General features: G+C 33.4%; 1 protein-coding gene across 4 annotated transcripts in view; it reads right to left on the minus strand.

The window, feature by feature from the left end:
- The window catches only part of Dys (Dystrophin), a 932,899-nt gene that overhangs the window by 594,752 nt on the left and 322,563 nt on the right, over window positions 1-15,584 (minus strand). For all 4 annotated transcript variants that reach the window (XM_090379791.1, XM_090379790.1, XM_090379788.1 and 1 more), the window contains exons 18-21: window positions 13,133-13,220; window positions 5,574-5,821; window positions 3,442-3,598; window positions 1,196-1,368 (exon numbers count right to left, since the gene is read on the minus strand). In XM_090379791.1, the coding sequence (XP_090235917.1) occupies window positions 1,196-1,368; window positions 3,442-3,598; window positions 5,574-5,821; window positions 13,133-13,220 (666 nt within the window). The remainder of the gene's footprint in view (window positions 1-1,195; window positions 1,369-3,441; window positions 3,599-5,573; window positions 5,822-13,132; window positions 13,221-15,584) is intronic.

The following is a 15,584-nucleotide window of genomic DNA, read 5'->3' on the forward strand; positions in this document are numbered from 1 at the left end:
TACTGCTTGTTAAAGGCACTGCTAACAATGCTCTGCATTTTACTTTGGCATCACTGAACACTCAGCTATAGCAGTGTGGCATTCAGTCCCTTTCGCTACTCAGAAAATTATTGATGTGAAAGCACCTATAACAGCACCTAATGATGGAATGTAATGAAAATGCGAATCAGACTAATCAACAAATAGCTACTATCAAATGGATAATTAAGCTAATGACTTGGATTTCACTAACCTCTTCCAAACGTTGATTCGGTTGAGTAAGTAGCAGGTATGAGCATAAAACGTTACATCGTTCATACTAAATATTTTGGACTGAAGTATGACCCTACTACTGTCACTAAGGTTGATTTGGTAGACTAAGTAGCGTACGCGAGCATAAAACTTTACATTGTTCGATTTTTAAAATGGTTCTGATTTTCATCAAAGATGTTTTCACATAAACCATCTTTTGTGTGTACAGGGTACACAAACAGTTTTTTTTGGCTGATGCTGCATAAGCTTGCTTTTGTGCATCATTTGCCTCTACTGATGCTAACTTGACTTTTTGCTTTCTGAAAAGCACAAATAAGGAGGAAATAAATTCAAGGACAGGAAACAGCTTGAAAGCTATCTTAGAATGGTATCATCAGCACCCAAAAGACTAGCTACTAAATCTTTTCATTTGACTTGCCCTTTTCATGCTGCCTAATCCAAACTGTTTAAAAATTCTTTACAATTATCAACTGCTATTTGTATTTTGCTTGTTTACGTTTATAAGATATAAGGAGAGATAAGCTTCCTAAGTTTATTTTCTGTAAGGAGTGGAAGAACTGAGATAAATTTAAAAAGTGATACCACATTTCAACAGTAAGAACAGGTCTATAGTTTAAAAGTGAATAAGAATAGAAAATTTAAAGCATACAATGATCACACAAAAAGTAACTAGGCAACATAAATTATACATGTGTTGGTCCCAATCTTCTGGTCACAAGCAAAATTTCTGGTTTCTTAAAGTAACAACTATCAAAACTGCAGCATTAATTAACTCACTTAATCATGCTTCTGGAATTTTAATAAGAACACCAGTGCAAATATTAGTCAACTTTGGAAAACATATCCATTAGATTTGCAAGTCTTTATGAATAGCATTGGGGTAGTACACAGTTACTTTTTTTAACACTATTTTTGTAATTGTAATGTTATACATTTGTGTTACCTTGAACTTTTGCAGCTGATCTTCCAAAGAATCCACATCTGCTACTAATACTTGTTCAGATGTCAAAGCATCATGAACACTCATTAACCAACTATCCAAAGCTTGTACAGCTTCTAGAAATTTAGGAGGTGGTGCTTGCTGAAGAGCATGATTCAAGCTTCTCTCTAATTCCTCTATGGGGAAGAAAATAAAAATTTACTTACATATGCATGCATAGTATTTATCTAGTTATAAAAAATGCTTGCAAGTATTTGGGAACAATACCCTTATTAATTTCATTAGCCATAGCGTCAAAAAAAAAAAAAAAAATCAAAACGCAATAATAAAGAAGCAACTATAATAAATAACCTGCACAAGATCCATACAGAAGTGTTATGATCAAATTAAGTATCAGCTAATAAATGAGAAAAATATTTAAAAAAAGAAAAAAAACTTTTTTTTTTAGAGTAACCAAGCTGAGAGAGAGAGTATCTGCAAAATACTAACACCTTAAAGACTGTTCATCAAAGACAGATTTATTGACACTGTTTATTTACTGTAATTAAACCATTTCTCTTGATCACAAAAGTAGCATAGTGAATACAATTCTCTTATGCTGCTTAATGCAGCCAGAGACTACACAATAATTACGTTATATGAAAGATAGTATGAATCAGAGCTGTAATACTCAATATGTTCTACGTTGATAATAATATTAGTAAATTAATAAGAGGAGTTTACCTCAATATAGTACGTGGAACACTTCCGTATGATACCCTCCAGAAATTAAAACGGAAAAAACGAAAAAATCGACAACTTACCGGTACATTAAAGTAAAATATAAATAATTAAATAATCAATTTAACACAATTCAAAATCAATTCAAAACAATTAAAATTCAAATTAACACAATTAAAAGAATCTAACGAAAATATTCAAAACGATTTTCCTTCCTGAAGCTGACAATGCTTTTCGACCGACTGTCGTGATCACAGGAATGAAAATTCCTGTGATCACGAATTTTCATTCCTGTGATCACGACAGTCGGTCGAAAAGCATTGTCAGCTTCAGGAAGGAAAATCGTTTTGAATATTTTCGTTAGATTCTTTTAATTGTGTTAATTTGAATTTTAATTGTTTTGAATTGATTTTGAATTGTGTTAAATTGATTATTTAATTATTTATATTTTACTTTAATGTACCGGTAAGTTGTCGATTTTTTCGTTTTTTCCGTTTTAATTTCTGGAGGGTATCATACGGAAGTGTTCCACGTACTATATTGAGGTAAACTCCTCTTATTAATTTACTAATGTTATATGAAAGAAGACACACTGGTAAAATTTCTATATGATATTTAGCTGATGGAATCAGCCAAGCTAAAAATGATCTTATATCAACAATGAAAACATGCAAATAAGATTAGTGTATGTTATTACATAGAAAAGTACAAGAAAGTATTTTATATTTCTTATATAACTAAATGGCAAACATATTTAAGGATAACTAAATTTTCTTTAAACAAGGACTTCACTATTCCATATTATTGCACTAAACAAAGTTATTCATCATCATTATTGATCATTAAGTTTTAGCAAGAGCTTATGTTTTTTACAGTACTCACCTCTTAATCCATGTGGTTCAAAGGGAGAATTGAAACTGAAAGTTAAATTTAAAGATGCCCCCAAGGAAAAAGGAGTGCACTTCTCTTTATTTAGGTTGTCATACATAATTAAAACTGATGTCTTGCTAAAGCTTAATGATAAAAATAACCGGTACTATAAGTCTTTTCTATAAATAATTCACATTCATCATTATTGATTAAATAAGTGCTAAGATAAAATCTCTAAAGTATCACAGTTTTAATGATGTATGACAACCTAAGTAAAGAGGAGTGCACTCCTCTTTACCTTGAACCATTTTTAAATTTAACTTTCACTTTATGTCTTCGAACCATACAGTTTAAGAGGTAAATACCATAAAAAACAAGCTTTTGCTAAAACTTAATGATGAAACTAATCAGTACTATAATTCCTTTCTATAAATAATTTGAATTCATCATTATTGATTAAATAAGTGCTAAGATAATCTCTAAAGTATACAGAATAGTTGAAATGTTAACCAACCTTTAACACAGTTTACCATTCCATTAAAATAATGTTAAATCTCACAGCTAATCCATTCACATGTCAAAAATATTGTATGTAAATAATACATATTACCAAACTATGAAGTTTCGTTCATATTTTAAAAGTTATATGTGCAACTTACCAAGTTTACAAGTTGTACCTTCCCACTGTTGACAGAACCTCTCAATTTCCTGCAGAATGGGAAAGTAGGAAGACGACGATGACTTCTGTAGCTGATATTTCCTCTCCTTTAGTTTAGATAATTTATCATCTTGAGCACGTAAAGATTTTAATCGCAACTAAAAAGAATCAGAGACATTGAAAGGAACTATAGGCAAATACTAACTACACACAATGCACACAGACATTTTAATAAAACTTTAAAAATTATGATGGCCATTTGTAAGATTCAATATTTCATGTAATTTCTAATTAGTGAGATCTTTTTTCTTTCTTGTCATAGAATATAATACTGTTGGGCAGACAACTTGTGTAGTTGAGGTCTCAACTACACAAGTTGTCTGCCCAACATGTCTAATAAAGTTGAGACTTTAGGATTTCCATAATGTTTTTTTACACAATATAATACTCTTGTCTTAGATGACTTTTTATTGTCATACAGTGGCTCTTAAGAGTACATGTAAGAAACCTCTGCAACAAGTTTTCTCACAAAGGAATAGACCAAAAAAGTCATCTATAGGATATCTCACAGAAAAGTACTTGAGATCCCTACTAAAAGTGGAAGTTGTGCCATATTCTATTTCAAATTCGAAAAAATGTCATGCTATAGCATGTTTTTTTTTTTTTTTTTTTTTGATTTGGTAGTTGTTGGCGCATCGGCTTCTGTGACCATATTGCACCTCCCAAGGTTTTTGCAGTACTTTGATCCAAGCCCGAGGCGGGAATCGAACCCGCGACCTTTGGGTTGCCAGGCAGGTACTTTACCCACTCGCTAGCCCGGTCGGCCTATAGCATGTCTCATAAAAAAGTACTCTTACTGAAAGTTGTGTCATATTCTATTTATAATGTTAACCAAAACATATTAACGAATGTCTTTACCAAACAAATAACTAGCATAACACTGCAAAACCAATGCATCTGGCTAATGAGTTATATGGCATTCTGACAATGTATTTTGTCCTACTGTGGGTAACCATGCCTTTACCTTTAACTACTTCAACATCTTTCATCTTCCAAATGACAACAATGTGATTACTACCTGCCAATGATTCCTGTATCATAAGCCCTGGGATGTCATCTAATTTGTGAGTTATGTTGAGGTGGTTTCTGCACTGGCCAGGAGAGAGTAGATAAGAAAATACAAATTATTTGCTTCCCTCCTCATTTAGGTAACTATCCAATTACCCTTTGAATTTATTCAAAACTTCCTGTAATTTTTATTTCTTAACATTCCAAAAATTATGGCACACTGAATGGGCTTTCTCAAATATAGGTGGCAGCAAACATGTTAATCATCTACCTCTACAATTAGTTACAATACTGTTCAGTATCTCCAACTTTTCCAATTTATTCTATCAAATGCCTTTCTCAAATGAACGAAAAAATGCAAACATTTCTTATTCAACTCTGTGTTTCCCCCTCATCAAAATTCTCATTACTGCATCTCCATTTCTCTCCCTTCTGAACCCATTCTGTTCATTCCTTTCATTTCTTCTATTCTTTTCCCCTCAATCTTCTGTTCTTTATTCTCAACATAATGTTTTTTTTTTTAGAATGTTAAACAAAACATATTAACAAATGTCTTTACCAAACAAATAACTTGCATAATGCTGCAAAATCAATGCACCTTTTGCTCCATGCAATATCAAAAGAATACAATCCAGAAAAATAAGGACAATGAGAATAACGTATAAGTTTGGATTTTTCTGGATTGAATTGGCTTTCTCAAATGGCTATCTTAAAAGACTATAATTCAGAATAAAGCAGAAATTAAACACCAAAAAATTATGGGGTTTCATTATCCTCATTTTTTTTCTTTAAGCCTACAGAATATTTTGTGGGAAAGAAGAAAGTACAATCCATAAATCGAATCCACTAACACAGTTATAAAACATAAATAAGTAATAATAAACTTCATGGTTAAGTCGACAGCACAGAAGAAATCCCAAATAATGGGAAACACATTATGCATTAAAAGTTAACATTGATATAACTTTGAATAATACTATATTCTGATAATACAAGTTATGAAAGCTAAAATAATATAAATTATCATCTTTTGCATATTTTAAATAACTCCCACGCTACACTTACTTTGCACTGTTCAACCATCCTTCTTAAATCTTCAGGTTGATGTGAATGCTGTAAAGTCTGATTACTTTCTAGCCATTTAACATGTGATGTGAGAACTTGCTGAAGTGTTTCTTTATCTTCTCGTAATCTATTACTATCAGCCAACTTCTCTACTTTTTTTCTCTGTGTAGACAATGTCACTAAAACTTCTTGCCATCTGCCTTCTACATCTTGTAAAACTTGTTGAACAGGCTTAGAATCTTCACCAACTAAACATAAATTAAATTAGTTTAATGCTCAATTTAAAAAGGCCTATGATCTTTATTCTTATGGTTAAATTAATTCCTGATTATTTTTCCCATAGTAAATACATTGTAAATATAACTTGAAATATCAACATTTTCACAATTAAAAAAACATGAAGCTACAATGTGATAAACAGTTTTATGAAAGAGATATGATGATTTACCCAATCTTATGTAACATGTATTCACAATGACAGTAATCAGTGTATACTACCTCAAAAGTATCTAGATGAACCAGTGTTATACTTGGTACTTCAAGAATAAGATACTATTTGGGTAGTAGTGGATTATAAAAAAAAAGATCTGGAGTAATTGACATTCTGACTGCCAATGATATGCAAGAACTTTTCCAGTAGGGATAAAGAGCCAATTATCCCATTGTATAAGGCAATAATTAGACCACATCCAAAATACTGTATATAGGTTTGGAAACCTCATTTTAAAAAGAACACATATATTTGTATGTTCATAATGGTGCAGAAAAGAGCAACAAGATTAGCTGCAGGCACAAAAGGATATTCTTGGCAAGAAATACTGGGGTTCAGTAAATTGCAGTTTCTGAAAACCAGACATCTACACGATGACCTAATTGAAGTATACACGGTTTAAAAGGGTAAAGTAAACTAAATTGTGCTGTGGGAAATTTTTTTTTTTTTTTTCTGATGCTGTATATTATAAGCTTGCTTTCTTGCATCCTTTGCCACTACTAATACTAAATGTTCATGGCATCTTTACTTTTTCTCAGATGAAATATAAAAGCGGCATAAATTTAAACTGGAAAAGAATGGTTCTAGAACAGACATTGGAAATTCACATTCGGTCATTGAGTAATTACTTGCTGGAATAAACTTCCACCTGGTGTTGTGGAGGTAGGTAGTTTGAATAAATTTAAAGAAGGTTTGCCCTACAAATTACTAGAAGGAATGGAGATAAGGAATCATTCCAACCCTGGAAACCTAAGCCAACAGATCGACCAAAAACAAAGTATCCAATAAAACTAAAAAAAACATAATATGCCAAGGGTGGAGTGGGGGTAAAATGCAACAAATTTCAGAGAAAAAATATGTTCTTAAAATTAGAGAGAGAGAGAGAGAGAGAGAGAGAGAGAGAGAGAGAGAGAGAGAGAGAGAGAGAGAGAGAGGAGGGAGGGAGGGAGGGGGGGAATCTTTATTGCAACATTTGATTGTAACTGGCTACAAGGGATAGTATTGCAACTTTCCCTTCACTCCCAAAAGGCCAGGGGTTTACAGATAAGAGGTGTTACAAAAACATTAAATACCATAAGACATTCAAGAACAAAAACAAGATGACATTAAATGATATAGGGATAAAATGAAATGACAAATACATATAATACAATTTACAGTAGTGACTGTTGTCCTCATGGTTCATGGCAGAGAGCAGCAAGAGCACTGTCAGGCTTGTTTCCCATTATGCTGACTAATTAATTCACAGCGGTCTCCAACCGGGGCAGTTTCACTTCCGTCTGGACAGTTGCGATAGTTTGCAACGCTTTGTCAAGAGATGGTGGCACTATATCTGCTGTGGTCGCCATTCCCTGTATTAGTTAAGGGGTTTGGCAATTATCAGATGCAGCTGACAGTTTGCAGTCCATGGAGGGTGTTGGGCCGAGTATCCCACGTCTATATCATCGGTTGACGGCAAATTTCTTAGGCTCAGCGTCGATGTCCTGTATTCATCCGAGCATCTGGTATGATAGGAAACGATCTGCTAGGTGAAGGAGTGAATGAAGAGGGCAAATAGTTGGGGTGGCGCTGAGCTGGGCAGATGGAATCTCCAGCCACAGAGATCCCAGAATTAAAGAGATGTGATCAGACCGGTCAACATCTTTACTGTGATTATCAGTCTTTTTTCAACATTTCAACGAGAGAGAGGGCAGCCTGGGGATACCCAGGGCCTGGGCCATTTCAGTTGTATGAACTTGGGATGGTAACCTGTGCTTGTAGGTTACCATTTCAGGAGCCAATATTCCGCTGCCCAGATGGATTTTCTGATCGTAGGTGCTGCTGACGCCCAGATTTCAGCTGCATAAAGTAGTGGGGAGTATATAATGGTCATGACATTTTGTTCCTGTAACCCTGTCTGATACGTAATGCAAGCATTGTTTCGCTCTCCATTTCAGGTGCACCGCATGACTGATGAGTTTGTTGATGTACTTGTTGAATCTGAGTTTTGTGTCAAAGACGACCCCCAAATCTAGATGATATGGAACAAACGGGATGGATGTTGGGCGAGATGATTGTTGTTTCTTTCTTCAGGGAGTAGAGCATGCACTTAGACTTCACTGGGTTAATGTTAAGACCAAATTGTTTAAGGTAGCCAGCTATTTGTGACGAGGACACTGTTAATTTCCTCTGTGATCCCAGAGGGGTCTGTGTTTGTTTGGATGGTGATCAATATTTTTAAATCTCCACATAAGACAATACATCTGGTCTCTGGCTTATGAAAGGGAAGATAATGGCAGTAAAGAGGAGACCAGAGAGGACTCTCCCTTGTGATACTCCTGTAGATGTTTGCTTGATATAGGTTTTTTTGAATGATGGAGTATGATAGTATGGTTGAGAAGGAGTGATGAGAGGAAATGCAATGCATCCCCCACCTACTGAGTAGTTGTCTTCAAGCAGTTGTAGGAGGGCAGCTACCTGAACGGCATCAAAAGCTGCTTCGAAGTCGAGGTATATTACGAGTTCTTCTTTTCTCTGAAATGCTGTAATGATGCTGTATGTGGTGGCAAGGAGATTGGTAATGGTGAAACTATTTGGTAATGAACAATGAATTTGTGGTGGGGCATCTGGAAGTAGTTATTAGAGTCGGAAGGAGGGCTTTTTCTAGTAGTTTCAGGAGACATGAGGAATTGGAGATGGGTCTGAAGTGCTTTTCAACAGCGTTCTTATTTTTGGGTGTGGCCTTACCAGATATACATTCCATTGATGGGGGGGAGATGCGGCTGGTCAGCACTGCATTGAAGATGCTAACAAGGGGCTGGATGATCCCAGGCATCTCAACATGAACTGCAGTATTACATCAGCACCCACAGCTGTAGAGGACAAGATTGAATTCAAGACTGTCAAGATTTGGCTCTTTGATATGGTGATAGTTGTCAGAGAGTTCTGTTTGTCAAGATTGAATATGTGGTCGAGGTTACTGCTGAATCCCGTAACGTCTTCAAATCTGGTTATGAAGTCAATCCACCTCTGAGGGTCAAGTTGCTATGGGAAACTGGCAGTTTATTCAGTGTATGGTATCTTACCTACTGCTAGCAAATGATCAAAACAGCTCTTGATGGCCTGGGATTTTTGGCGGCTGAAAAAGGCTCTTGCTCTTGAAAATGCTATTCTGTCATTAATTTCACCAGACTGCTTCCACTGCTTATGGAGTTGCTGCTTTAGTTGAAAGCTGGAGTTTAGATGTGGGGACCACCATGCTTTAGAGTGGGGAGTGATAGTGACTGTCTTTGAGGCGGTGTATTAAGCTACCATAATAATCCACTGAGTTAACAAGTCGACTGCTAGTAGGGTATCGTAGGATTCAAGGACATACCACAGGATGAGAGATGCTGCTGTAATGCATCTGGAAACATCCAGATATTTTGGACTATAGATTGTTCTTCATATTACCTGTCCTTTTGAGTTGTAACTTGGGATTGGTGGTTCTAGATGTATTAGGATTGGGTCATGGTCAGAATTAAAGTAACCATCTTAAGGAGTCTCGAGCGTACGGACCATAGAAGTGAAAATCAGATCCAGGTGGTTTGTACCCCTTGTGGAGCCTTCATTTTTTATAGTAAGGCCAGCCACACCAAGCTGTGAAAGAAGCAATTTTTTCATGTGTTTCAGATATGGCAGGAGGTTGAAATCTCCACAAAGAATTCACCAATCCAACATAACATTTAAATAAAATTAAGAATTATGAATAATAGCACCCAAGACCTTTAAAGCAGAGTAATTGGAGTCAAACCAAACTGAAGAATATAATAGTATGAAGTAATTTACACAATTTGTGAATATAGTGCATGCTACTTATTGTAATAATGGATAATGTTAACACTTTTTGTGAAGTACTGATCAGATGTACACTAATAATAGACAAAATGTAATTTCTTGTAATCAATACTTTGGTTGATGTTATCGCCTTTTACCTTATCATGGTTATGCATGTGCAGTGGAAGATTATATGGCATCCAATTTGTTCTTGAACTCCAACATGTTATTACTGATAATTCTTTTATGATTTGTATGGTTGCCTGTGTTGTTATTCTAAAAGAAAGTCCTATAATTGTACTCCTACTAATCTGATTGTTTTACAGTAGAGTATTAACCTTTTCTAACTCTTGGTTTTAATATTTTCTTAATTTTTTTTTTAATGATTTGTTGATTTCCAGAAACACTAAATTTTGTTTTTATTGAAGACTTTCTCAAAGAAATAGCAGAGAGATAAATTAAACTATTTTATAGTGCATGATTTTAATTTTTTTTTTCTGTCCACTTCTGCTTTTTTATGTACACATTTCCACTCTGCATAAAGAAACAATGCTCAATAGCTGCACTCTTGTTTCTTTGGTTATTGTTATCACTTTAGCTGAGTCCCCAAATGATCACAATAAGCAGTGCCCACTGTATTTTATCAAGGCATATATCATCAAGTAAATGGGGAAGAGGCTCCAATCCATGCATGACCAAAACTCTCTCTGAAACTGTTAACAATAATCTCAGATGAAATACTATGTCTAAAATTAATTTCCACAACACCAAAAAACATCAAACTGAAATTGCTAAAAAAAGAACAAGCATAAAATCATTAAAATGTGAGATAGATACTACCGGGGGGGGGGGGGGCACTACATACATGCAAGTGGTCACAATGTCAAAAAGCACTTGCACATTTATAATTAGACAAATGAACAGCTGCAACTCCAAAACAGTTTGAAAAAATCTTCAACACCTTAAATTTATTTCTGCAGAAGATTACAACACTTCCACCTCGCATACCTTCTTCTTTATTCAACTGAATAAATTAGAAGGAAAAATTAAATAAAAAAATCTATAGATCAATCTTTATTAAACTATACTCATATTTGGAAGGACTAATTAAAATACCATTAATGACTATGACAAGAAAATTTACTTGCTGTGATAAACCCCTACCACACCTACATCTCTCTTTACTGAATGTAATAAATGAAGTTTCTTAATATCCACACTGAATTAAATACAAATGAAGAATACAAAAACACTAACATCAGCACAAGTTTAGAATACATCAGCATGTTAACTAACAGTATGCCAACTCAAAAACAAAAAAATGTAATACAATTCCAGCACATGATAAACCTTTACATAAATGTTTTTCTTACTCAATTTTATAAGTAAATTATAGAAATTAGCATAAAAAGTATCCTATATCTGAGAATGTTCACCCATATACCAAAAAATTTTATCCCTTTTCATAGCTAAAACTATTTTATAACTATGAATAATTGATCAAAACAAAAAATAAATAAATAAATAATAATAATAAACAAATGAATGTTGACAAAATGAGATCTTAAAATCTAACCTTATAAATAACTTTCCAAGCACTTATCTTGTCACTGTGTATACCATAAATTTTAAATTAATTTCACTTACATTAATGCATACCTGTCAACTTTTAGAAAACAGAAAATTTTTAACACATGCAGTTTTCAGCCAGAGGAAACCAAAAAGTACAAAATATTTTAGGAAAAGCATATTTCAACAATTATTTTTACATTAAAGCATATAATAACATATGCTTTAATATAAATTAGGCTTCATTGTCAAGTTATGTTAATTATAGCGACAGAGAGATAAAAGCACTCAGAAACAGAGATAGTTAATTGCTGCAACTTGCCTGTAGTATATAAAGTTGATAAAATTAAACCAAGGACAAGAATGATTAATAGTAATACAGTTTATCCAAACATTGATGGTGAACATGTATGTCAGTTTAATACGGTGTTTGAAAAGTGAGTCTCTTAAGTAAAACATCTTTGAATTTTAAAGAAACAGTTTTACAAATTTAACATTTTATCTTTATATGTATATTCATATGTATATTCCCCTCTCCTCAAGAAACAATACATTAGACTATCACAAGCATATAAGTAAAGTACTATCCAATAATGTGCAATTTATTCCTTTTAGGGGTGAGTTTATAAGCACTGTATGGGCAGTGGCAAAACTACAAATTTTGAGCTCCCCAAGAGATTCACAAACAGACCCCACTCATGCTCTTTAATAACTATGCCCAGCTAGCCAGTCATCTTGACCCTTGTTCTTTCACCCCCCCCTCCCAATAATGGTGGACCTGGGTAGCCCCTGAACCCCTGAGGAGCAGTTTTTCATGAAATTTTGAAAATTTGCAAAAATTAACATAAATGATTTTAAATATTAATTTGTTCTTCTTTTGGCTATGTTGCAAAATATTAGACAAATTATTTAAAAAATCAAGGGAGGGGTTTGGAAAAAATCAAAACATAACCATAAAAAACTTATCATTACTCCATTTTTTGACATAATATCTTCTACATCTAATTAGTATCACTGTATTCAATTTCATCAATTTCTAAATCTAAATTTCTGATTATTTCAGCTTTTGCAAGATAAAATCAGACGACAGTGGCTGATGGTTCACAGGCATGATTGCCTCTCTGCTATTTTAAAATTATTTTTGTGCCAAAATCTGTTAATCTAATCAAATCTGTGTCTAATCACTTAGAAACATAGATAACAGATGGCAGCAGTTGCATACTTTGAATAAAATAATATACACACTCTTAATCACTCCAGAAAGGGTTACTGAACAATTTGTAGAGCAACCAATTTGGTGAAGAATGCTTTGAATTGGGGGGGGGGGAACAATCCTCAGACAAGCTGAAAGTTTCTGAAAAATATCTTCAAAAGCAAATTATGAGAATTACCCATTGTGAGCAAATCACGCAAAACCTGCTAACACCATTAACCAAACAGAGAAACTAAAAGTGTATAATAAGCACATAACTGATATTCTCTGTGATTAACATGAGTGATCAAAGCAACCTAACAGCAGTTTTGTAGTCTTATGTTGACACACACACACACACACTTGAAAAATGTAAAAAACTTCATTAAAATCCAGAAAAAATAGCTTTCAAAAATCATAAAAGACACATTAATAGTGGAAATATTCTAACCAAACTAGAAAAGTTTGCAGGTATACTAATGTATTTAATCATAACAGATAAAGTTACTAAACCTGACTTTAAGTCTTCTGCCACCTGCCTGCCTTGAGTCAAAAGTCGTTGAACTTCTTCTTTATGAGAATCAACATCTGCTTCTGTGTCCTGAATGGTAATACATTTTTTTTTTCCTTTTTTATTTTAAGAAATGCTCAAAATATAAAAATTGTAACATTGTTAAAACTTTAATATTTAAAACAAACAAGATTTTTTATCATCAAAAAAAAAAAACTTTTTTGCAGTACAAGTCATGCCTCTTGGTTTTACAAAGGAACAATGGTGCAGAAGATATCTTAATAGGTACCAAAATAAATAAACTCAATGCTTCAATTTTGCATAACCTTTATAAATGTATTGCTTCTGAACAAAATAGGAGCTACTTATGTTATATTGCAGTAATTATTTGCAGCTTCCTGCTGCAGTCTTGATCTCATTTAAGATCCTGCAAAATAGACACTGTTTATCTATATATGTAGTTTGGTAGCTTGTGGCTGAGTTGGTTTTTAATACAACATTATAAAAGGTGCTGTATAATTTGAAACCATTAAATTTTCCATTCATTCATTCAGGAGCCTATTCATTTTGAAATTATCTTAGTTCATTAAAATGAACTAAATGGCCATTTTTTATGACATGCTGTGCTACTGATGATTTTTTGGCTGGTACCAGTCAATATACTTATGTTCTTGTGCATGTACTCTCTTAAAATTTATTTTCTAACCATCCCACAACTGCAAGGTATCTTACAAACCCATTATATACAACATGCTAAAATCATTCTTACTGTTAATGATTCACAAATTTTGATTAATTTTACTGCATAATTTCAATGTAATCAAGAATATGTAGTTACATAATTAAGAAAGATTTTCAAATAGATAGCAAACAAGTACTTTTCATTTGTCCATCTGAAGGACTGAAAAGTAACTGTTTCATACTATTTCTTACAAAAGAAGGGAGAAATAAATATTTTAACTTTGCAATTATAATATAACTCATGTTAATCTGTTTCCTAATAATACCAAGTAATTGAATGAATAGGCTAGAAACTAGATTAATAAAACTTGATAACTAGATACCTTGGAGGGTATGCCTAATTAAGGTGTATAAGACCCTGAAGAGAATCAGTAAAATAACTGAGGAAGGTATATATTTACTGGGCGGAAGAGACAGGAAATGGGTGGATACAAATTTACAATATTAGGGTTTGTTTGTTTGTTATTTGGTTTTTAGGAGCATTAGCAACTAAGGCCATACTGCTCGGGGGATATGCGGTGGTCATTCCCTGACCTTTCCGCATCCTCCGTATTTGGTGATCACGGGCTCGAACCCCGGTCTAATCAAGAAGTGTGTGCTATGCACTGCTGCTCCTGCCCACCTGGCTACGGAGGCACCTACAATATTAGGGAATAACAGAAGACTGGATCATGGGAAGTTTACCTTAGGACATAGTGTTCACATCACTGGAATAAGTTATCTGACAAGGCAATTGAGACAGGGAGTTTGACACAGTTCAAAGGTGAATTGGATAGTCATTTCTTGGAGATGGAGAAAATATGAACCATTAGGGTTTTTTTTTTTTTTTTTTTTTTTAACAGTAGTTACAGAAAAAGTCCACTTCCTTGCATCATTAACTTATTCTAATACTATTCTAATCCTAACTGTAATAAATATATCATAAATCCAATTGTAGCTTCATATTTATCTATCTAGTTTTTTTGCACTGCTCATAGAAATAATAATTAGATATAGCTTGTGTAATTTAACTAAGTGTACAATAAAAAAAATATATTACAAATTGGTACGACTTTGAGTAGCCTATGGAATACTGATCTATAAATTAATTATGATGCTGGTAGTATGAAATATATTTTTTTAAAATAACATATGTACAGACTTCTATTAGTAGTTATATATTTTTTATTAAAAATTGAATTGTATTTTAGTTCTTTTCATAATGCCCTTCTTTCCCTGCTAAACTTGGGGCTGAATACAATTCAGTCTGTTTCACAATCATCTATTGTATACAGTGGAAAAAGAAGTACTTTTTTTTAACTCTTGTAATTCAAATTGTAGTTTTTCTTATATCTTTTGCTGTCATTATTACAGTACTGATTATATCTAATTTAAGTTACTAATAAAATTACATTAATTGGCAGAAATTAGATTGGTTGGTTGTTTTAGACAAAACTAAGGCCACACAGTGTCAATGTGCTGTGTCTATAAATTGTATGTATTCTGTTGGTTTGGCTGTTATGCAGGATGAAAAACCTGAATTATCACAAAAAAATTATGCAATCCTCACCAAAAACCAACTCAGTCACAACTGAAATAAAACCCAATAAAAGTTCCTCCATCCAGATCAAATAAATTACTGTAATGAGTAAAAGATGTCTGTGAGGAGGAAAGACTACAAATAGTTACAAGTTCCACATGTAATGCATAACAATGCAAGACATTGGGGATGGG

This window comes from Mastigoproctus giganteus, chromosome 8 (genome assembly GCF_048544385.1).
Source record: "Mastigoproctus giganteus isolate SK-2022 chromosome 8, ASM4854438v1, whole genome shotgun sequence".
In the NCBI taxonomy this organism is placed as follows: Eukaryota; Metazoa; Arthropoda; class Arachnida; order Uropygi; family Thelyphonidae; genus Mastigoproctus; species Mastigoproctus giganteus.